At 43.0% G+C, this 25,583-nt stretch overlaps 1 protein-coding gene across 1 annotated transcript in view; it reads left to right on the top strand.

Annotated features, from left to right (window-relative positions):
• The window catches only part of LOC120055940 (apoptosis regulator Bcl-2-like), a 42,332-nt gene extending 17,087 nt beyond the window's left edge, over positions 1-25,245 (top strand). Inside the window, exon 2 of the mRNA XM_039004007.1 lies at positions 24,193-25,245. Within this exon, the coding sequence (XP_038859935.1) occupies positions 24,193-24,327 (135 nt within the window). The 3' untranslated portion in view covers positions 24,328-25,245. The remainder of the gene's footprint in view (positions 1-24,192) is intronic.
• The last annotated feature ends 338 nt before the right edge of the window (positions 25,246-25,583 follow it).

Raw genomic sequence — 25,583 nt, 5'->3', positions numbered from 1 at the left:
TTGCAAACAGAGGAAGATCATGCTGAGTATTATTCTAATGAGAATAATACTTAGCAGGTTTAGGAAAACTTATGCAGCAAGTCAGGAGAATTATGAATGTATCCCATCTAGACATGACCCTGAAATTAGGCCAATAATAATACCCAGTGTGCTTTGCAGTTCAATTTGGTATGTTCATTTTCACATATACATTTACATTTTGGTCATTTAGCAGACACTCTTATCCAGAGTGATTTACAGTCAGTGCATTCAACTAAGTTAGATAAACAACACATATCACTGTCATAGCAAGTAAGACGTTTCTGTAACGGTTACTGAAAATATTGTTGCTGTTCGGGCCGGCTACTTGCAAATGTATTTCTGTATTTTAAAATACAAAATGCATGTATTTTAATTAAATATATTTCAAAATAACAAGTATTTTGAAGTTTATTTTAATACATTGATCTTTATGGTATTTTGTAATTGTATTTTGTAAGTTTTGCCCATCGGTTGTATGCTTGCATATACAGCATGAGTGTTGTTCATGTGATTGTACATTGTCACAGTGTGTGCATTTTAAAAAACCTCTTAGGGCTCAGATCCCGCTAGCGGGAGCTAGCTGGAGCGCGCCAAATTCAAATTGCAAAATTGTAATATTAAACATTCATGAACATACAAGTCTTACATCATTTAAAAGCTTCACTTCTTGTTAATCTAACCTTGTTTTCAGATTTCAAAAAGGCTTTACAGCGAAAGCATACCATGCGATTATCTGAGGACAGCGCCCCACATCAAAATACCTTTTCAACCAGCACCGGCTTCACAAAAATCACAAATAGCAATAAAATAAATCACTTACCTTTGATGATCTTCCTCTGTTTGCAATCCCAAGGGTCCCAGCTACACAATGAATGTTCTTTTTTTAAGATAAAGTCCTTCTATATATCCCAAAAAGTCAGTTTAGTTGGCGCCATTGATTTCAGTAATCCACTCCTTCAACATGCATACAAAGGAATCCAAAAAGCTACCGGTAAACTTCGTCCAAACAAGTCAAACAATGTTTCGAATCAATCCTCAGGTACCCTAATATGTAAATAAATTATCATAATTCAGACGGAAAGAATGGTGTTCAATAGAAAAGGAAAATAACGAAGAACACGCCCTTGTTCACGTGCGACAAAAGTCTACCTGTCCTGATGAGAACTACTTGTTCGTTTTTCAAGAAACAAGCCTGAAACCCTTTCTAAAGACTGTTGACATCTAGTGGAAGCCATAGGAACTGCAATCTGGGGCCTATTTTCTGTATATCCCATAGGCTAGCATTGAAAAGGCCTGTGACCTAAAAATCCTCTGGTTTTTGCCTGCAATATCAGTTCTGTTATACTCACAGACATTATTTTAACAGTTTTAGAAACTTCAGAGTGTTTTCTATCTAATGCTACCAATTATATGCATATCCTAGCTTCTGGGCCATTTACTTTCAGGCAGTTTACTTTGGGCATGTCAGTCATCCGGAAATTCAGGATACTGCCCATAGCCCTAAGAGCACTGTATGTATTTGATGTGGTTGTTCATGTTTACCCTGTGCTTGTGTCTATTGACCCATTCTTCCATTATGCTGTACTGTGCGTCTCTTAGGCACTACCATTTCAGAACACATAGATTAGTAATATATGGGCACAATAAACTCTGACACTAAATGGATATCCCCCAAATAGAGCCCCAGGGCTGCTGATGTAGTGATGGGGAGATACCTTACACACACACACACACACACACACACACACACACACACACACACACACACACACACACACACACACACACACACACACACACACACACACACACACACACACACACACACACACACACAGAGAGAGACACACACACAGAGACACACACACACACACACAAACACACAGGCACACACACACACACACACACACTTACTACCTCGTGACCTGGCTTGCAGTGTCAGGTGACAGTAGAGTCCCATGAAAAATGCAGGGCCATGTGAGAGGCCTCTAAATATAGATGTGTTGCTATTACTGGTCCCCTGCGCCCTTTATTTGTCTTATTACCATATGAACAAAACACTGCACGGTATCATGGCACCACCACTACTAACATCACGCATCATCACATAGTTAGAATAATCTATGTGCCTTTAATGAACTATTTGAAGTTGGAGATAAAAAGGTTGTTTCATATATCAGTCACACTTGGTAGTAGACATTCACACTTGGTAGTAGATAATGAGGGGTCTATTGAGACATAAGTTGACTTTGACACTGGGCAAACCCCAACGGGTTCCATTATATATCAGTGTGGGGAAGGTTGAATGGTTCGCCCAGTAGCTGGCTACTAGGGATATTTTGGGACCTGTTCCAAAAAGGCTGGCAGGGAAAATTCCATCTTTGTCATTATTTAGAAGGCAACCATGGCTATTGGCTAACGCTGTACAATATACAATCAACGATATACCCCCCCCCCCACCCCACCCCACCCCACCCACCGCCCCACTGGAATGTGAACCTACGATCTGAATTAGGAACTGTATCCACATGTGTTGTCTGCTGTAGTTCTTGCTTGTGATTTATGTATGTATTTATGCACTTGGTGATGCTTTATGTATGTATTTATGCACTTGGTGATGCTTTATGTATGTATTTATGCACTTATGTGGTGATTTGTTGAGATGCACGTTTCCCGAAAGGGACACAATAAAATAATAATAATAATATTACTATATGTGCCTTATCATTGCCGTACAAAGCTCTCTCAGGGAGACTGTGGCATGGAGAGTAAGCCTAGCAGTTGTTAAGGTTCACTGACCAAATAGTAGCCATGCACGCGCGCGCGCGCACGCACACACACAGACACATACAGTACACACACAAGCACAGAAAATACAGTAGTGGATGTGTTTGTGTGAATCAATTATCTTCTGTTGTCACAGTAGCCTTGCGCACTGCAGACACACAAACACACACATACAGTACACACATATAGAGAGAAGCGGCTGTAGTGGTCTGAATCAATAATGTTGTGTTGTCACAGGGTGACATGTGTGCCATGGAGGGCAGTGAGCAGATGGCCCTGGGTTGCGTAGCTTAGCTTCCTGTTAGCCATGCGATACCATGGTGATACAACTACAGCCACATCAGCCCAGCCCAGCCTCCACCGCTGGGAAATCCCACAAGCCACTGGGCACAACACTGGTCATTAACAAACAGCCTGGGCATTATCGACATTTCTCTGAAATGCTGAGCAAAGCACAATGTGTCCAAAATAAATTAGGATGATTGGTAAATAGACTCACAATAGTGTTGTGAGGTAGGCATATTTTCTGCTCGTTCTTCATGTGATTTCTTGTAACCGAGGAAACTCCTCCAGACTTTTGATGGTGTGGGGAAAGTGATGCGCATGTGATGTCAAAGAGACGAAAGCTCACTGGGGCATCGTTCCCACCTACGGTACGGGGAGGGTACGCCAAAGTGTTCCACAACGATCAAGTAAACTTCACTCATGTAAACTTCTCAAGCAATGAGCCACATGTCCTCCTCACACACCAACAAGCAGATCCTGTCAGCTTAAGGGAGAAAACATTCCATTTTGGGACACACTCTTCCTCAGGCTCCTAGAAGATGTCTATGTTATTCTGAAGGATCTACATTATGTTAATCTAGGAACCTTGTCATTGTCAAGGGGATGGTGGAGGAGTATCGGGGATAGACTGCGGTATATCAGGAAGACGGCACACTACCCCTCTATTCTACACTGGTCTGTTTAGCATCATAGTTTTAAGTGAGAAAGTTCAAACAACCTTGTTATGACTAGATCCAGTTATGAAGTGCTCCTGTTTGCTTGTTAGGACCAAACAAGAAGAATACAAGCAGCCCATAGACACGTCTAGACAGGGTTTACGTCCTGAATATTGCCAACACAAGTTCATTAAGTCAGTAATAAGACCCATAAACGGGTTTAATTTATCTTCCCAGCAATTTTATGACACTTGGTGGTGAGCAGCAGCGCTACAAAAGAAAAACACCCAGTGTTATGAAGAAAGAACCACAACACCTTTCTCTTTCAAATGTTGTTGACTCCCCATAGGGCCTTCCGTTAGGGCACAAGTACAGAACACTCAGTACAGAACACTCAGTACAGAACACTCAGTACAGAACACTCAGTACAGAACATTCAGTACAGAACTCTCAGTACAGAACACTCAGTACAGAACACTCAGTACAGAACACTCAGTACAGAACACTCAGTACAGAACACTCAGTACAGAACTCTCAGTACAGAACACTCAGTACAGAACACTCAGTACAGAACACTCAGTACAGAACACTCAGTACAGAACATTCAGTACAGAACACTCAGTACAGAACACTCAAGAAACTCTTGACACATCTTCTGATTTATATTCTGACTAGGGAAAACAGTTGGCAATTCATTTGACTTGTTTGATTATCCCTCTATCCATCCATCCATCATACAGTGGCTTCTTGGGCCCTGGTCAAAAGTAGTGCACTAAATAGGGAATAGGGTTCCATTTGGGACTGACACAGTATGTCCACCATCAACAGGTTCAGTCCAGCCATGCAGAAACAAGACCCATGGAGCTTCCATTCCTGTCCTTTAATCTAGCTCCAAGTTAATGGATGAAGAATATTGCGCACACGGCGCTCCATTACAAAAAGGGCGTGTGGGTAAAAAAGTGACACTGGATAAAACGGCCGACCACAGAAGTAGTGATTAGAATGGCTTTGATCAATAGGTGATGTTAACAGGTGAGGAGAGGAGAGGAAGGGTTGGAAGGTTGGGGAGGCAGGTTGGGAGACGGGTCGGGAGGGAGGCAAGGGAGTGAAGGAGGTGCATTGGGAGGTTGGGTGAGGAGGGAGAGGCGGGTTTGGAGTGAGGAAGGAGACCGGTTGAGGGGTGGGGGGCTCATCAAACTACAAACAGTCTGCTTAATTAAGGCCATAGTACAGGACCACAGGCTAAACAGGAGCTCTAGCTCCACCACATCACACAGACACTGTGGTCCTCTGGCATAGCATCCAGCCACACAAGCTGCAGGACCAGGAAGAGACAGCTTGTGCTACGCCAGGGTAATGAGTGGCAAGGCCAGTGAGGGATGGATGGCTTAACACCAGGGTAATGAGTGGCAAGGCCAGTGAGGGATGGATGGCTTAACACCAGGGTAATGAGTGGCAAGGCCAGTGAGGGATGGATGGCTTAACACCAGGGTAATGAGTGGCAAGGCCAGTGAGGGATGGATGGCTTAACACCAGGGTAATGAGTGGCAAGGCCAGTGAGGGATGGATGGCTTAACACCAGGGTAATGAGTGGCAAGGCCAGTGAGGGATGGATGGCTTAACACCAGGGTAATGAGTGGCAAGGCCAGTGAGGGATGGATGGCTTAACACCAGGGTAAAGGGTTGTCACAGCCAGAAAGTAATTGCATAGGTTAAGGGTAAATTATGACAGAATCTGGATAACTGATGCCAAACCAAGAATTGGAACACACTTGTGTAATGAACTGGATGTACAACTTTTTTTGAATGTGAAAAGCAATCTGACACGAGTCATCTGTTTCCCCTCAGATTCTTCTGCTGATAATAAACTGGCAAAGAAAAACAGTAACGTCGTTAAACATTACATGACAAATGGTTATAATCAGAAAATGGATTATGGGCCCATAGTCTCAAGTACATTTTTCACTTGTCAAGCAATTTGAAGTAACTTCTTGGTTTAAGAAAAGCAAACATTTTAGTTCAGATCTTTTCAGTTGTAGCACTCAGGCCATCATGTACTTGTTTATTTGGCCTCTAAATAGACAGCCAATAGGCCGTTTGTTGCCACTCCATTGACATATTCCGTGGATCCTTATGTGTGTACTAGGGAGTAAGGAGCTGTTGAAAAAATGCTAGAAACCTCACTCTATTGTGAAAGTGACACCTAGCTCTCCACACTTTTTCACATTAGACTTATAATGTCACAATAGACTATTTATTGACGTTCATCAGACGGGCTGGGCCTGTTTCCATTTTGACTCTCTGCACATAGACAGTGAAGGTCACAGGCCCAATATTTACAATGTGTTATGCTCTCTCCAATGAGTAGTTAATGAAGAAATTGCTAACCAAACAGAGAAGGCTATTCAGGTCTTTAGTTGCAGCAGAAGAAAGTTGCAGCAGGGCTAAAGAAATAAGAGGCAAATATGTACTCAGTGTATTGTGTCTTTCTGTCCTTCTGCTTCTCATTGTCTTAATACATCAGACCAGACAATCGAGGAGTGTTGGCCTGTCCTTAACGAGGGTGTATTATTTTTATTGTGTAATGCTGGTGTAGTAGTGAGCTAAGCTATGTTCTTCATGGGCAGCAAGCTAGCTAGCTCATCTGAGGGAGAACAGGGTGAAAAGCTGTCATAGCCCCCTCAGTTTAGACACTGAGTGGAGTTGTTTGTCTCCTCACATCAATGCATTCTTCTCATTCCTTCCCCTTGGTCTGGGATGAAAATCAGCTGGTTTCTGAAGACAGAGAGAGAGAGAGAGAGAGAGAGAGAGAGAGAGAGAGAGAGAGAGAGAGAGAGAGAGAGAGAGAGAGAGAGAGAGAGAGAGAGAGAGAGAGAGAGAGAGAGAGAGAGAGAGAGAGAGAGAGAGAGAGAGAGAGAGAGAGAGAGAGAGAGAGAGAGAGAGAGAGAGAGAGAGAGAGAGAGAGAGAGAGAGAGAGAGAGAGAGAGAGAGAGAGAGAGAGAGAGAGAGAGAGATTGGATTGGTGAACTTTTACCTTGTTTCCCAGGCGGAAGGGGAGGGGGAGGAGAGGGTCTTTTTTGTTGTTGCTGGAGACATAAAATTAGTTGGTTTTGGCATGACGGACGTTTCTGTCAATATTGAACGACTGAAAAAGTATTGTTTTGGTCATGCTTCTGTCAAACTCAGTCTGAAAATTGTTTTGTGTGAAACACATTCGTACTCCCCCTCTTTGACAATGACCTCATGCTCCGAGAAAGAGAGACAGCTTTGTCACGCATTCCAGAATCCCAGTCTGCGGTAAATCGACAACTTTTGTGGGTAGTCCTTCAGCTTTCCCTAATTCCCTTCCTTATTCCTTATATAGTGCTCTTCTTGTGACTAGGGGCCCATACTATATAGGGAATAGGGTGCTATTTCAGATGAAGGTTAGTGAATCTCAGCTCCTTTCCTCACCAAAGCAGTTCCAGAGGGAGAGCCTACTTCATGAAAATGATTGTTTTACCTGACAATAAGCAGTCATCTGAGATCCTGCAGCTCCCAGCAGACTGGCCTCTCATTTACATGTCCCAAAAGACGAACCTGAAACTGCAGCCTCATGTACACCAATCACATCACGAAACCTGCTCCCTTCTTCTATCTTGATGCCAAAACTGACGAGAGCTCATCACAGGCTCACTCTACATTACAAGACATCTCTGTCATGAAAGGAGATACTCCTGTGATACAGCAGCTGTCAGGCTTTGATGTTCTAGCTAATACTTACTCCTCCACTGACTTAGATAAGTCTCTCTTGGATGCTGATAATGTGGGCTACTACCAAACCTCATAAACTGAGGGGGTGTAATTAGCTCACTCTTGAAAAGCTTGATTTCATTTACTAAAGCATATAATGTTAATCAAGCACCACACTACCTTTTTGGTGTGTATTTAAAGCATATTAGTATTAAAAGCATAGAGTGTTGGACTAGTAACCGAAAGGTTGCAAGATCGAATCCCCGAGCTGACAATGTAAAAATATATCGTTCTGCCCCTGAACAAGGCAGTTAACCCACTGTTCCTATGCCGTCATTGAAAATAAGAATTTGTTCTTAACTGACTTGCCTAGTTAAATAAAGGTTAAAGAAAAATATTAGTATTAAAAGCATATTAGTAGCTCTTTGTATTAAATTGTGTGAGCTATCTTTGAAGTTGAACTGCCTGTGTAGTCTGTTGGTTAGCCTTACTGGTTTTAGGTAGGCCTACAAACATTAAACACTAGCAGATCATAGCCCACCCTAGCTTGAGTTCACTCCAGCTGTGCCTCCACCCTTTCTCCATGGTATTAGTTTGAAGGAGTGTTTGGCTTGTCTGGAGGCCTCCCTTAGTTACAGGAACATACAGCCTCTGTGATTTGGCCATGGATCATGGTTTGCTTTACCACAGCAGAGAAGCCATACAGCCTCAAACCAGACAGTGATGTTATCGTCATCTCCACACCCGCCCCCACAGGAAGTGATCTCACAACAACTGATCTACTGAGAGTTTAGCCAGGGGAGACAAGGGGGAACTGACCCATGCTTTTCCTAGAGAACACTAACTTTTTCCAATAAGTTTGCGTAAAACTCAGTCAGGGGCCTGGAAACAGTAAAATCACAAGTATCCACTCCACAGAAAACACTCTAAGTGCTCATAAGCAGTGTAATAAGCACGTCATAAAAACCATATGAGAGAAGCCCACAGAGATGGTGTGATGTGTGGTCTGAAGGACAGACCTGGGGTGCAGCCGCTGTCACAGGAAATGAACCTCTCCCACAGGGGGTACTTGTCACAAGAGAAGAGAAGCTACAGGCCACCTAAAAATCTGCCAGTTCCCACAGTCTGTGAGGCCGTATCAGGCCTACAGTGGCACTGGGGCTTGGGCATCCCACGCTCGCTCAGTTGCCACCACTTTGTGTCAATAATTCTGGATCCCACCCCCTTGTTGCACTGATTTCAGGCTGATAGCGTGCTGGCAGTGAATGGGGAATGCAGCACAGGACTGGGAATGAGCAGCCGTAAAACCTGGTTTCTAATCATTACTTGAACAATTTACCACAGGGTGGTAATCAAGCATTGCGGCATACGTTTTTCCATGTAAGGGGATTTTACTTTGACGTGCTTCAGATACCACACACACCACTAAGTACCTCTTTTCAAGATTTCCTTCTCTTGTCCAAGTGAATGATTCAAGAAAACAAACCAGTTAGGTAGAATCTTCTCATGCACCTAATCCAGGCAAAGAACCCACAGTTGACTCATTTTCGGTAGACCCCATGGTATCAGTGTTAAATTGTTAAAGCCAACAGACGTCATCACTAGGATATCTAGCAATCCTATCAGTCCACTCGGCTGGGCATCCAGGGAGAGAACAAAGTGGCAGACTTCCTATCCTCATGCCCAAATGACCCATACCTCACCCCTCCTTCGGGGTGAGGTACGTGGTGACTCAGCCACCCTGTTCTGTTCCATTCTCTCCTCTCCTCCTCACGTGTCATCGCTGGCCTTTTAAACAGCCAGGGCTCTGGAGATGGGGAGATGAGAGAGAGCAGCTTTATTAGATTGGGCAGCAGCAGCTCTGACCTGGCCAGCTAGCCTGCTGTTATTTATAGCAGGGAGAGAGACCAGCAGTGGGTTGTGTTCCTTTCAGCCACTTCCTGCTCCTGATCCTCTTCTTACCCTGCGTGTACAGACAGACAGCAGAGGCTCACAGCTGATGCTCTCCTTTTGTTACCTCACTAAGGGGAGTTTTTAGCCTTTGATATATTTTCTCTGTCACGTTTATTCAGAATGTGCCCCACTGTGCCTGTAAATAATATGCTCTCTGAGCTCTGAGCGTAGACTAAGGTGTGCTGCAGAGCGCCTATAAACTAATCCACCCAGCCTGGACAGGAGGAGGTAGTCTGCATCTGTCTGCATCCAGCCAGGTCAAACTGCTCTTGGTTTGCTTCAGGATCAAAGATGTCTCATACAATTAATTCTGTTACAATACAGGACCAACTATAATCAAATTACACTGGAGTTCAGTCAAGGGTAACAAAGGTTGTTTGTAGAATATGAGAGTTGTTTTTACAATTCAAAGAGTCAACAGCATATGATATGAAAGAGCCAAGGTGTCATACACCCACCTAAATAGGATCTGATTTCACTCTTGTTTTACAGTCACTGAGGAACATAAATCCAAAATACACTTAAGGCCTACAGTTACTCCTCTCCCGACTCCCGTGGAACAGTATCACATGCATAAAGTGTAGATAACAGCTTTCTCATGGTCTGCTGGTGGTGTTAACAGATGAATAATTGAGATGATCAAAATGTGAACTGTCATGACAGCCTCTGGTGATTTTCTGGGCTCTCACGTTACATGTTCCAGGAGAGGAGAAGAAGACCCGTGGGAGCTCACTGTTTTGTAAACACACCGATGATGCTGACACATATTTTAATATTTATCAGAAGCAACAGGGCCATTTGCAGGTTATTTTGGAGAGAGGATAGAGTTCACTTGTTCCATGGCATTTTCCCCCAGCAATAGTGCAGCCACTACCTAAAACACAGACATATGCCCAAACAATCCATCATGATTGCTGATATTACTTCATTTATACATACAGTCATGTCCTCTTTATCAAAGACGATCATGGTCAGACAAGCATTGAAACTTGCCATTAGGTGGAAGCAGGCATATTGTCATGATAATGCAATACATGTTTTTCAGTATGTCCTGGTCCTAAGTAGGCATCTCTACAGTAGCAATGTACAGTTAAGTGTCACACCCTGGCCTCTGTTATATTGATTTTCTTTATTAGTTTAGTTAGGTCAGGGTGTGACATGGGGGATGTTTGTGTGTTTTGTCTAGTTTAGGGTGTGTGTATTGTTTAGGGGTTTTAGTATGTATGGGGTTGTGTTCAGTGTAGGTGTTTAGGAAAGTCTATGGTTGCCTGATTTGATTCTCAATCAGAGACAGCTGTTTATTGTTGTCTCTGATTGGGAGCCATATTTAAGGCAGCCATAGGCTTTAGGTGTTTGTGGGTAATTGTCTATGTTGAACGTTTGTAGCTTGTGTATGCACTTACGTTTGTAGCTTCACGGTCGTTTGTTGTTTTGTTTTGTAAAAGTGTTCGTTTCGTGTTTCGTCATCTTTAATAAAAGAAGATGTCTTCATATCCCGCTGCGCCTTGGTCCGCTTATTATGACGATCGTGACATTAAGTGACCTTTCTTCCCATTCAATACTCATTCTCTATGATTTGGTAGCTAATATGATAAATTAAAAGTTATATTGCTTGTTGTTGTTTAAACCCCCCCACATAACAAACATTCCATATTGATTGATTATAGCTCCCCTTCTCTATTTTCTTTGTTGACTGTACAGCCAGGCTTTCAGTTTTCTTCTGGGTGTATCCTATTATCGATGCTATCCAAGGACTCAGACAGTGTCCCTAGCTTTATCTCCTGAGCCTATGCTGCTGACGCCATGTTTCTTTCTGGGTAATGAGTGTCTGAAAACTCCTCAGTCATCTGTTTTCGAGCAGGCAGCAGGTCGATGGATGACACTCCAGAGACTCTAAACACACCGAGCGACCTGGTCGCCTCAGACTCCAGGTTGCCATCTTGTCACCTATTTTGTCTGGAGTGGACAGGATCGTGTGGATGATGTCTGGACGGCATCTGTTTGGGCTGTGGCGGTCACAAAAGTTTGTCAGCCGGTGATTGTCAAGCAAATAACAGTCGGTCTCACGTTAATTGACCGTTAATTAACATAAACACATTTAGCATCTCCTGGCTCCCACACACTGATGCAGACTTTTGGAACATCTACATTTTAAAAAGTCTAACAAATCTATGTAATAAAGCCTACAACTATTTTAAACAGTATGAAATGAGGAAAATGTAGTCCATTTCGGAAGAACAGAATAGCATACTCTGAGTTGCCCTTATGTTAGGTCCTGATCTGGCTATGCCAAATGGCTGTGGGCTACACTAGTTCATTTAGCAGACAAGATTTGCTTAGAATCCGTGGCATTATTTTATAGTATGAAGAATACAATTGAACAAAGCTGAATAAAATAGAAAGGGTATTTTCTCCAAGCGATTTGAGGGAGTGCGCACATGCGGCTATTCTGTGTTGAGCGGTTAACAAAGAGGGACAATAGAGTGTTGAGTGACAGGCTGTTAGCAAGTTTGGTGGGCTACTAATGACCATCAGCAGCATCAGAGCTTGGAAAAACCTAATTACCGTGACTAAACGGTCACGTGTAATTTGACTGCCTTCATGACTCGTGACCGCCGGTGTGGCGGTAATATGGTCACAGCAACAACCATAGTTGCACATTGTAAACAGAAATATGTATAGATACAGGCAGGATTTCCTGCTTGATCAATAAACATATGTAGCAATATTTACTCAATGAGAGATTCTCCCCAATAGCTTGCTTATAGTTTCTGTTTTTCTGTACTTTTAGCCTTTCCCTTATCTGGCTCCTTATTTCTCTCTGCCCACCCTCTTCCCCTCACAGACTTCTTTCTCTATGAGTTTTATGTTTAATGAGCTTTTGGGGAAACAGCAAGATCCTCATTAGACAACACACTTTAATATCCTGTCTGCAGAGTATGTGCTATACCCTTTGTGTATGTTATGGTAGTGTAGTGCAGACACATCATTGGGACACGCTTGCTTTAGTGGATGTTGCTCTGAAGCCACAACGTTTAGAGACACTTTAATGAATGTCTGAACTTTAACCCACATTTATCCTCCTCCTCCTCTCATCCCTCCTTCTCTGTGGCCGTAATAAGGAGAAGAGAACTCCCAGGCTGGCCGTACTTAGCCAGTGAAATGTCTTAAAACAACAAAGATATCTGGCTTAATAATTTATCTGTTTTGGCAAAGGCCCTGCTGCCTGGTGGTGTTTAAATCAACTGTCTGTCTGTCTGTCTGTCTGTCTGTCTGTCTGTCTGTCTGTCTGTCTGTCTGTCTGTCTGTCTGTCTGTCTGTCTGTCTGTCTGTCTCTGTCTGTCTGTCTGTCTGTCTGTCTGTCTGTCTGTCTGTCTGTCTGTCTGTCTGTCTGTCTGTCTGTCTGTCTGTCTGTCTGTCTGTCTGTCTGTCTGTCTTAGAGGCCAGCCAAGCGTACAAGGCTACTCCTCTTTCACACACAAGGCAAGTGTGGGCTAGTTATCCATTCACAATAACGAACAGGGGAAACCCAGGATACCCAGGACTGGAGAGGAATTTGGGAATTTCCTGTTCCACTCTTAGGGACAGTATAGTTAAACTCCCTCTACACTGAGGTACACTCTACAAGAGACAATGCTGAAGATCTGCATCATGAGAAAAGCAAACCAGAGGTCAAGAGAAGACAGTCCTGCTGGTGAGAAAACTAAACCAGAGGTCAGGAGAAGACAGTCCTGCTGGTGAGAAAAGTAAACCAGAGGTCAGGAGAAGACAGTCCTGCTGGTGAGAAAAGTAAACCAGAGGTCAGGAGAAGACAGTCCTGCTGATGAGAAAAGTAAACCAGAGGTCAAGAGAAGACAGTCCTGCTGGTGAGAAAAGTAAACCAGAGGTCAGGAGAAGACAGTCCTGCTGGTGAGAAAAGTAAACCAGAGGTCAGGAGAAGACAGTCCTGCTGATGAGAAAAGTAAACCAGAGGTCAAGAGAAGACAGTCCTGCGGGTGAGAAAAGTAAACCAGAGGTCAAGAGAAGACAGTCCTGCTGGTGAGAAAAGTAAACCAGAGGTCAGGAGAAGACAGTTCTGCTGGTGAGAAAAGTAAACCAGAGGTCAGGAGAAGACAGTCCTGCTGGTGAGAAAAGTAAACCAGAGGTCAGGAGAAGACAGTCCTGCGGGTGAGAAAAGTAAACCAGAGGTCAGGAGAAGACAGTCCTGCTGGTGAGAAAAGTAAACCAGAGGTCAGGAGAAGACAGTCCTGCTGGTGAGAAAAGTAAACCAGAGGTCAGGAGAAGACAGTCCTGCTGGTGAGAAAAGTAAACCAGAGGTCAGGAGAAGACAGTCCTGCTGGTGAGAAAAGTAAACCAGAGGTCAGGAGAAGACAGTCCTGCTGGTGAGAAAAGTAAACCAGAGGTCAGGAGAAGACAGTCCTGCTGGTGAGAAAAGTAAACCAGAGGTCAGGAGAAGACAGTGCTGCTGGTGAGAAAAGTAAACCAGAGGTCAGGAGAAGACAGTCCTGCGGGTGAGAAAAGTAAACCAGAGGTCAGGAGAAGACAGTCCTGCGGGTGAGAAAAGTAAACCAGAGGTCAGGAGAAGACAGTCCTGCGGGTGAGAAAAGTAAACCAGAGGTCAGGAGAAGACAGTCCTGCTGGTGAGAAAAGTAAACCAGAGGTCAGGAGAAGACAGTCCTGCGGGTGAGAAAAGTAAACCAGAGGTCAGGAGAAGACAGTCCTGCGGGTGAGAAAAGTAAACCAGAGGTCAGGAGAAGACAGTCCTGCTGGTGAGAAAAGTAAACCAGAGGTCAGGAGAAGACAGTCCTGCGGGTGAGAAAAGTAAACCAGAGGTCAGGAGAAGACAGTCCTGCGGGTGAGAAAAGTAAACCAGAGGTCAGGAGAAGACAGTCCTGCTGGTGAGAAAAGTAAACCTAATGTCGTAATATTATGGCATCAGGAGATGTGGCAAGCTACAGGGGTAACCAAGACGCTGTGACTACATGGTGTCAAGCCAGTGATCCTCTCTTTCCCTCATTTTGTTTCTCTCCTTTTTCCCAGAGAGTGCTGCTCTGGGTCTCCAAGGGATGTGTTAATGTGGCAATGTGAATGTTGTCATAAATATAAAGCAAAAAAGATTTATTAGGCCTGATACTGAAGGTTGGAAGGTAGATTTTTGTTAGATTCTTGGCACCGGTGTGGCTCCTACTGACCTTTTAAAAAGTGTTAATCAACAAAACACTCTTGGTGAACTTCAGCGCTGAAAGACTGTAACCTTGGACTGATTCCCCAGCCAATCACCTACTGAAGCTAGAAGATGGTCTTGGTGAAGGGCAAACTACTTGTCTTGTTTTTGTTATTGTGGATAGCGTAATGATATTTCACTATCTCAGCGTAAGCCAAAGGCCACTTCCCTGTCTCCTCGGACCTTGCATTTGGCAAAGGGGAGGGAGGAAGGGTGAGAGGGAGGGAGCAAGAGAGAGAGAGAGAAGGAGAGGGGGAGAGGGGAGGACAGGGAGAGAGAGAGACTAACCTCTAGTTGTTGTTTTTTTCAACAGTAGTCACATGTTATGCTAACTGGTGTCTGGGAGCTGAACTAGAGAACTAGAGCATGATACTTTACCACACCATTGTCTTTTGATATCCACCTGACTGACTGACCCTCTGTTGCCCCTCAACCCCTGATGCTCCCTGTCAGAAGTTATTACACACATCACCCTTCTGGCCTTTTTGAAATGGAATGTTGACCCAGTTGTCACGTACAAAACATTCAATGTATAGGACCGGAATATATAATAACTCTCTTTAAAAACAATATAAGTACAAACAACAAAGCAAAAATGAAACAGAAATAAACTGAAACAATACAAAACTCTCCTTGTTCGGACGGTGTTCGGCGGTCGACGTCACCGGTCTTTTAGCCATCATCGATCTATTTTTCATTTTCCATTTGTTTTGTCTGGTTGTCGCACTCACCTGGTATCAATTCCCTAATTACATGTTGTATATATTTCCCCCATGTCCTTGTCGGGAATTGTTTATTGTAAGTATGTGTGCTTTATGTGACTGGTGCGATACGAGTTTTTGTGCCCATGTGTTTTGGTATTTTTGTATACCGGTAGTTATGTACATTAAACGGCTCCGGCTATTTACCAAGTTCTGCTCTCCTACATTTCACTTCCATGCCACCAGTTATTGAAGGTGAGCATGATGCTTTTCAAATGATAGTTATAATTTTGTTTGCAGCAATTACACCTAGGTTAACAAAACTTTCTTTGGTCACCAATATTTACTTTTCCCAACATACACAGTTGTGGAGATGGATGGATATAAATTACTAGACACAATGATATGATAGCACAGACATTATCCCAAAATGGTGTCAGTTTGTCAAAGGACCACAGCATACGTAATACGGTTCCTTTTTGGGTTTTTTGCATCTCCAACAAAGATATCACATTTCTGGGTGCCTTACATGCATTCTTTCAGGATTGTAGTAAATCGTACGGATTATCTTGATAAGGTTGTAGGAGAAAATATGAAAATTTTCACATACAGTACCAGTCAAAAGTTTGGACACACCTACTCATTCCAGGGTTTTTCTTTATTTTGACTATTTTCTACATTGTAGAATAATAGTGAAGACATCAAAACTATGAAATAACACACATGGAATCATGTAGTAACCAAAAAAAGTGTTAAACAAATAAATATTTGAGATTCTTCAAAGTAGCTACCCTTTGATCTTGATGACAGCTTTGCACACTCTTGGTATTCTCTCAACCAGCTTAATGAGGTAGTCACCTGGAATGCATTTCAATTAACAGGTGTGCCCTGTTAAAAGTTCATTTGTAGAATTTCTTTCCTTAATGCGTTTGAGCCAATCAGTTGTGTTGTGACAAGGTAGGGGTGGTATACAGAAGATAGCCCTATTTGGTAAAAAACCAAGTCCATATTATGGCAAGAACAGCTCAAATAAGCAAAGAGAGTAGGTGTGTCCAAACTTTTGACTGGTACTGTATATGTGACCAATACATTTCTTCCTTGAGATGTGTTTCCCATTTTTTATTTATAGGTTCTGTGTCACACCCTGATCTGTTTCACCTGTCTTTGTGCTTGTCGCCACCCCCTCCATGTGTGTTTCTGACCATTCTGCCTGCCCTGACAAGTTTACGAACCTCTGCCTGTCCTGACTGCCTGCTGTGCTGTACCGTATGGACTTTGACCTGGATTACAGACCTCTGCCTGCCTTTGACCTGTCTTTTGCCTGCCCCCTGTTTGGGTCAATAAACATCTGTGACTCTAGCTGTCTGCATCTGGGTAATTTCCTGAGTTCTGATATTCTGAGCTATCAGGTAGAGATTCAACTTGATATAATTGATATAAACTGGAAATCAAATTATTTGGTGTTACAGCTTCTTTCAGCATTTTTTCCAATGCTAGATGCTTCAGGTTAATCCAAATTCTGTTGAAGCGATTGAATATGATTTCATAGTTGTAAGAACTTCAAAGAAATTGGTCTTGGATAACCCACATTTCTCTTGTAATTGATTGAATGACAGTAGAGAGCCATCATAGCACATATGCTCAAAATTCATGATGCCACTTTGGAACCTTGACTTAAAAGTATTGTCATTTTACTGTTTTATTTCTTTACTTACCTATTGTTCACCTAATACCTTTTTTGCACTATTGGTTAGAGCCTGTAAGTAAGCATTTCACTGTAAGGTCTACACCTGTTGTATTCGGCGCACGTGACAAATAAACTTTGATTTGATTTGATTTGGAGGTCATGTGGGGTTGTTCCAAAAAGGGGTGCCTGGCCACACGGGTTTCTTCCATTTCATGAAGTACATTTTCCCAAATACAAATTTAATTGAAAATCATTGGATTGTCTTTTTTTCTTTAAAGCCTTGGACCCAAAGTAGTGAATATATTTTAAATCATAGGGTATTACAGTTATTGTTTCAATACTCTTCCAACCACAAGGCCAGTCTGCTGTCCATTGTTTAAGTGAATGCAGTTGTGCGGCCCAGCTTTATAAGGTACGTGTAAAACATTCAATTTGACTCTTGAGATCTTTCCATTCCAAAAAAAGTTGGAGAGTTAGGCAATTTATTTTCCCACGACTGCATGGCCACGCACGACTCCAACACCATCATTAAGTTTGCCGACGACGTGAAGGTGGTAGGCCTGATCACCGACGACGATGAGACAACCTATAGGGAGGAGGTCAGAGAACTGGCAGTGTGGTGCCAGGAGAACAACCTCTCCCTCAAGACAAAGGAGTTGATCGTGGACTACAGGAAATGGAGGGCCGAAAAAGCCCCCATTCAAATCGACGGGGTGGTAGTAGAGCGGGTCGAGAGCTTCAAGTTCCTCTGTGTCCACATCACTAAGGACCTATCATGGTCCAAACACACCAACACAGTCGTGAAGAGGGCACGACAACGCCTCTTTTGCTTCAGGAAGCTGAAAAGATTTGGCATGGGCCCTCAGATCCTCAAAAGGTTATACAGCTGCACCATTGAGAGCATCTTGACTGGCTGCATAACGGCTTGGTATGGCAACTGCCTGGCATCCGAACTCAAGGCACTACAGAGGGTAGTGTGTACGGCCCAGTACATCACTGGGGCCAAGCTTCCTGCCATCCAGGACCTCTATACCAGGCAGTGTCAGAGGAAGGACCTAAAAATTGTCAAAGACTCCAGCCACAGAAGTCATAGACTGCTCTCTCTGCTAGCGCACAGCAAGCAGTACTGGAGCGCCAAGTCAGTGACCAAAAGGCACCTGAACACCTTCTACCCCCAAGCCATAAGACTGCTGAACAGTTAATCAAATGCCTAGCGGACTATTTACATTGACCCCCTTTATTATTTATTCATCTTAATTGTTTTGCACTGGACTCTCTTGCACTGGCTCTATGCACACTCACTAGACTCTACCCACACACTCCAGTAACCACACACACACACACACATGCACGCACGCAGACACACACACACACACACACACACACACACACACACACACACACACACACACACACACACACACACACACAAAACGCACACTAAATACGCTCACACATACTTCACTGACACTCCAACACACACACACACACACACACACATGCATATTGACACCACACATACACTTTCACACTTCACATACGCTGCTGCTACTCTGTTCATTGTACAGTGCATTGGGAAAGTATTCAGACACAGACTTATTCCACATTTTGTTACATTACAGCCTTATTCTAAAATGTATTAAATCGTTTTTTCCCGCTCATCAATCTATACCCCATAATGACAAAGCAAAACATTTTTTTTTGTGTATATCAAAAAATTAACTGATATTACATTTGCATAAGTATTCAGACCCTTTACTCAGCACTTTGTTGAAGCACGTTTGGCAGTGATTACAGCCTCGGGTCTTCTTGGGTATGACGCTAAAAGCTTGGCACACTTGTATTTGGGGAGTTTCTCCCATTCTTCTCTGCAGATCCTCTCAAGCTCTGTCAGGTTGGAAGGGGAGCTTCGCTGCACAGCTATTTTCAGGTCTCTCCAGAGATGTTCGATCGAGTTCAAGTCCAGGCTCTGGCTGTGCCACTCAAGGACATTCAGAGACTTGTCCCGAAGTCACTCCTGTGTTGTCTTGGCTGTGTGCTTAGAGTCGTTGTCCTGTTGGAAGATGAACCTTCTCCCCATTCTGAGGTCCTGAGCGCTCTGGAGCAGGTTTTCATCAAGGATCTCTCTGTACTTTGCTTCGTTCATTTTTCCCTCTATCCTGACGAGTCTCCCAGTCCCTGCCGCTAAAAACATCCCCACAGCATGATACTGCCACCACCATGCTTCACCGTAGGGATGGTGCCAGGTTTCCTCCAGACGTGACGCTTGGCATTCAGGCCAAAGAGTTCAATCTTGGTTGCATCAGACAAGAGAATCTTGTTTCTCATGGTCTGAGAGTCTTTAGTTGCCTTTTGGCCTTTTGTCATGTGCCTTTTAATGAGGAGTGGCTTCTGTCTGGCCACTCTACCATAAAGGCCTGATTGGAGGAGTGCTGCAGAGATGGTTGTCCTCCTGAAAGATTCTCCCATCTCCACAGAGGAACTCTGGAGCTATGTCAGAGTGCACATCGGGTTCTTGGTCACCTCCCTGACCAAGGCCCTTCTCCTCCGATTGCTCAGTTTGGCCTTGCGGCCAGCTCTAGGGTGAGTCTTGGTGGTTCCAAACATCTTCCATTTAAGAATGATGGAGGCCACTGTGTTCTTCGGGACTTTCAATACTGCAGAAATGTTTTGGTACCCTTCCCCAGATCTGTGCCTTGACACAATCCTGTCTCAGATCTCTATGGACAATTCCTTCAACCTCATGGCCTGGTTTTTGCTCTGACATGCACTGTCAACTGTGGGACCTTATATACACAGGTGTGTGCCTTTCCAAATCATGTCCAATCAATTGAATTTACCACAGGTGGATTCCAACCAAGTTGTAGAAACCTCTCAAGGATGATCAATGGAAACAGGATGCACCTGAGCTCAATTTCGAGTCTCATAACAAAGGGTCTGAATACTTATGTAAATAAGGTATTACTGTTTTGATTTTTAACACATTTGCAAACATTTCGAAAAACCTGTTTTCACTTTGTCATTATGGGGTATTGTGTGTAGATTGATGAGGATTTTTATTTATTTAACCCGATTTTAGAATAAGGCTGTAACGTAACAAAATGTGGAAAAAGGGAAGGGGCCTGAGTACTTTCTGAATGCACTGTATTTGCAGAAATCCATTCAGGTGTATTTTGTGGCTTATGGCGAATGCGTTCTAATGTTCTAAAGTTGTGCTGTTGCGCCACACAGTCCAGTTGAAAGTGAATGATGGCAGGCCTGTGTGGCAAATGGCTTGTTTGCAAAGGACTTCTGTAGCTTTGATTGGCTATGGTGCACCGGTCTGCGTAGACACCGGTCCTGGACGAGACGGATGTTTTTATTCGGTTTTATTTACTGCAGTGTCAATGAATTGTTCAAACGCATGACCGCTTTCCCACTCTATATTGCTGTAGAATTTCAACAAATGCCTTAGTATACGTCATTCCCAAACATTCTAAGAATTTGTGAAAATGTGAAAATGACCATATCTAAGTACTGGCTTGTCAGAACATTTTTCAAAATGTATCATATTCTTCCTGGGAGTTTATAAGAACATATTTTAATAAGATTTAATGTTGCGAAAATGCTGTTAGTTCCACTTTAATTATTTTGACTGGCTGCACAATCCCATTGACATTGCATTTTTGGTTGCTCAAACATGATGCACATTGTCTCTTTGCCTGTTCTCTGGCATTGAATCATGTACCTACTGTAGCTGTATCACACTATGGTCAGTAAGGTGTCATGCACCAGCTGGTAGAAGCATCCAGTAGCAGGTCTGTGTAGTTGTCTCAGCAAACTGTTTTTCCTTTGGTGGGTGGGGGGGGGGTATCAGGCAACCTGTGTTTTTGCCAGAGGAGCCTTACTGTGAACACATTCCTCACAGTAGGAGGTCTGACTGAGGTACCCGCACACTAATTAATACCTGAAAACTGCCTTATAGGATGAAGGGAGAGGGATGGAAGGGTGTGTGTTGGTGGGTGGGTATTATCAGGGAGGGGAGAGGGAGCATTTTCAGTGTGTTGAATGACCTACAGTACATGCCTTTTCAATTGGTCATTTTTGCATTAAATTCTATATTTTTCTATTAAACTAATTTCAGCAACAACAAAAAAATGAATTATAACAATGCTAACAATAGGATAAATGTCTGTTGGTTAAATGAATGGTGTCTGACTAGGAATGGTTGTTTGTTTCGATACCAGAGGGCCTAAAGTGAAGAAACTGCTGATCTGATCTTTCTCCTGACTGTGTCAATGGCCTCTGACCCCAGGAACGCTACAGGAAAGGAGAGGGAGAGGAGGGAGTCAGGAAATACTTTTCTGTAGCCATTTGAAACAGATTGCCTTTTTTAGTCATCCTGTGAGGCTTTGCGTTGCTTTACTGGAAATATTTGCTAACAGTGTGACTCTTCAAAGAAGATGCCCCAGTTTCTCTCTCAAGGGCAAATTTAAAACAAACATATATTTGTGTTGCTTTACAAATAGTGCATAACATAATTCATGTAGGTAAATGTAGCCTTGATCTAATCAAGACAGGCTGAAGTAGACTTGGTCTTCAGGGTACTAATAAAGTAGAATTTAATTGAATTAAGTTCACCCATAATCAGGTTACCAGTCATAACAGTACTCCACTACTGAGGTGATGGGTATGTGTTTTGTACCTATAATCCATTGAATCTCAAATTAATTGTTTATTATCTTATATGATTGTCAGTGTTGAGACAGTTAGGGTTAGTGCTACTGCTGTAACGACAATGTATTACCAGTCTAGGGTTAGGGATTTACTGTAGGGCAGGGGTTTGAGCAACGGGGCCTCCTTCAGCTATGAGGAAAAGGCTACACAATCATGTGTGCTGATCCCTCAACCCTCACACCCCTCTTATAGCCAATGGTGCACTCCTTCCCACATTGACCAGTTTGATACAGAACAATCAACAGCAACCATTTATGGGGTTTTCAGGGGGGGATCTTTGTACTGTAGCTTCCTGTACAGCTGTTTCCACTGTCAAGGCCTGAAGGCTTATAAACGGACGTCTTGATTTCCTCATACAACAAATGGGTCATAAATACATTAAGCCAGGGTGAATATCCCACTGTACATGAAAAGGACATACAATATGTGATCGTTTTATAACAGGCTGTCTTCACTGAGATTATGGAGAAGCAGTTGCACCTTTAACAGACTGTTGTAGGCCCATGAAGCATCTACAGTGAGCTCCTAAAGTATTTAGACAGTGACACGTGTTGAAATGATACAATGACTATGAGGTCAAAGTGCAGACTGTCAGCTTTAATTTTAGGGTATTTTCATCCGTATCGGGTGAACACTTTCTGTACATAGTCCCCCCATTTTAGGGGACCAAAAGTATTGGGACAAATTCACTTATATGTGCATTAAAGTAGTCAAAAGTTTAATATTTGGTCCCATATTCCTAGCACACGATGATTACATCAAGCTTGTGACTTTGCTGTTTGTTTTGGATGTGTTTCAGATTATTTTGTGCACAATAGAAATGAATGGTAAATAATGTATTGTGTCATTTTGGAGTCACTTTTATTGTAAATAAGAATAGAATATGTTTCTAAACACTTCAACATTAATGTGGGATGCTACCATGATTATGGATAATCCTGAATGAATCGTGAATAATGATAAGTGAGAAAGTTACAGAGGCAAAACAAACTGCAAATGCATCCAACAAGTTTGTAGAGACACAAGCTTGATGTAATCATTCCATGCTAGGAATATGGGCCCAAATACTACACTTTTGACTACTGTACTTTAATACACTTACAAGTGAATTTGTATTAATACTTTCGGTCCCCTAAAATGGGGGGACTATGTACAAAAAGTGCAGTAATTTCAAAACCGTTCACCTGATATGATTGAAAATACCCTCAAAATAAAGCTGACAGTCTGCATTTTAACCTCGTAGTCATTGTATCATTTAAAATCCAAAGTGCTGGAGTACAGAGCCAAAACAACAAAACATGTGTTACTGTCCCAATACATTTGGCGCTCACTGTATATGGAGAATCACAGCTGCTATATGGTGTTTGCCAATAATATATTAATGACACCAACTGGTGGCTTGCGGGCCGAATTTGGCCCGCGGGTGGTTTTATTTGGCCCCCGAGGTTTTCTGAGCATAAAAAAATATATATTTTCAATTAATTGTTGGACATAAAAGACTGTAAAAACACCAGGAAATCAGCTCCAATTTATTTTAATTTAAGAAATCTGTTCGCAAGTATTCCAACACATAATAGAGAGACATGTGATCGTACACAAATGTAAGCAAGATTTGAAATTATTATGTTTGAGTCAAACATTATATCTGTTTGGGCTTCTTGTGGTCTCTTTGCAATCTACAAATTATTTGTAATTATGTTCTGGCCCCCCGACCTTCCACTCAAGAAAAAATCGGCCTGCGGCTGAATCTAGTTCGTGATCCCTGACATACAGTATACTGTAGCTCCCATCAATACATCAATAGGAAGTAGTGTATCACATGACATGGGTTTGAGAGTGTATGTTTTCATGTGGAGCGTTTGTCTTGGGTTGTTTCCATGAGTATCCCAGGGTTTGTGTGTATGTGTGTGTGTGTGTGTGTGTGTGTGTGTGTGTGTGTGTGTGTGTGTGTGCGCGTTCTTTCATGTGTGTGTGGTGTTTATGAAGGGGTAGGCACAAGGGGTGTGAGGGGCGCTGGTTTGAAATGGATCCGGCTTCCTGCATGCATGTAATAACACAGCATTTGGATGGTGGCCAAGGGCATTTAGATCTGCAGGCACTTCCAAAGGAGACCCCCCAGCAAGCTTTGAACACGGGAATACACACACTGCTTGTATTAAAGATGCATTATAAAGGTTTTGTATAATGTCAGCCAGTAGTTTTGAAAGTTGTTCTCACAAGACAAAACGGGTCCCCGAATTTTGTGCACTATTGTGTACAATGGCATTCATTTTTTATGATATGTTACGTCTTACACATTTTTTAAAATGTTTCCTGCAATTCGTATGATATGTTACGAATTCAAATTCGTACAATATGTTACAAATTTCTAAGTGCTTAAGATCCTGTTCAGTCTCTTTAACTCTGCCTCTCTCACTGTCTATCTTTCAGGAGGCCTTTGTTGAGCTCTATGACAGACAGAGGGACTCCGTGTTCTGTTCGTGGCCGTCCATCAAGACTGTCTTTGGCCTGGCTGCACTGGGGGCCGCAAGCCTTACCATCGGAGCTTACCTTACACAGAAGTGAAGGAGTCCCCCTCTCTCTCTCTTTCTTTTTGTCCTCCCTCCCGCTCTCACTCCTTTCTCTTTTCAAAGGCCCCCTCCAAGATCCCCAACCTGCCTGTCTTCAAAGCTTCTCTCCCCGTTCTCGAAAAAACATCCCTCTTCCTCACTTAAAAAACAGGCACAAATCAAACAACAGCAGGAAACGGAGTCACTGCCCACACAGACGAAAATATGTCATGAAAGTTGTGCCATTTAACTGTCATCACAAAAAGTTTGGCTTGAAAAGAGACGAGAGGAAGGGAGGGTTGGTGTCGTTTTTGTTCTGCCTGCTTGAGTACTAGTTGTAGCATGAAACCTTTGTGTGCTCGTGTAGACTTGTGTAGCATGTGTCGGTGAGGCAAAAGAAAGCATAGACACTCTTAGAAAAAGGGTTCCAAAATGGTTACTCGACTGTCCCCATAGGAGAACCCTTTTTGGTTTCAGGTAGAACCGTTTGGTGTTCCATGTAGAACCCTCTGTGGAAAGGATTCTACATGGAACCCCACATTTTTTTTCAAAAGGTTCCGCTATGGGGACTCCCTTCAACCCGCCTTCAAAGGACTTCCTCCACACAACAGCTGCTCTGAATGTATAATGGAAGGAGCTCTAACCAGCACGGTGTGTCTGTCCACCCACCGCTTCTACACTGCAATATACCAGGATACCAGGAGCATGACAACTCTGAACACAGAACCGTTAGTTACACACACCAGCTCTGACAACACGTCTTCTAGGCGCCACAGACGCAACTTGCTCTGCAGAGATCTTAGAGAGATCTGTTGGACAATGCAGTAGAGTCACTTTTTTTGCATTTGACCCATATGAAATGTAATAAGAGAAAGATCGAGGGAGGTATTAAAGAGAGAATAGAGGGAGGTATTAAAGAGAGAATAGAGGGAGGTATTAAAGAGAGGATAGAGGGAGGTATTAAAGAGAGAATAGAGGGAGGTATTGAAGAGAGGATAGAGGGAGGTATTAAAGAGAGAATAGAGGGAGGTATTAAAGAGAGGATAGAGGGAGGTATTAAAGAGAGGATAGAGGGAGGTATTAAAGAGAGGATAGAGGGAGGTATTAAAGAGAGGATAGAGGGAGGTATTAAAGAGAGGATAGAGGGAGGTATTAAAGAGAGGATAGAGGGAGGTATTAAAGAGAGAATAGAGGGAGGTATTAAAGAGAGGATAGAGGGAGGTATTAAAGAGAGAATAGAGGGAGGTATTAAAGAGAGGATCGAGGGAGGTA

The sequence above is a fragment of the Salvelinus namaycush genome, chromosome 11 (assembly GCF_016432855.1).
Source record: "Salvelinus namaycush isolate Seneca chromosome 11, SaNama_1.0, whole genome shotgun sequence".
NCBI classification, from domain to species: Eukaryota; Metazoa; Chordata; class Actinopteri; order Salmoniformes; family Salmonidae; genus Salvelinus; species Salvelinus namaycush.
This window is presented reverse-complemented; position numbering and strand designations above follow the sequence as displayed.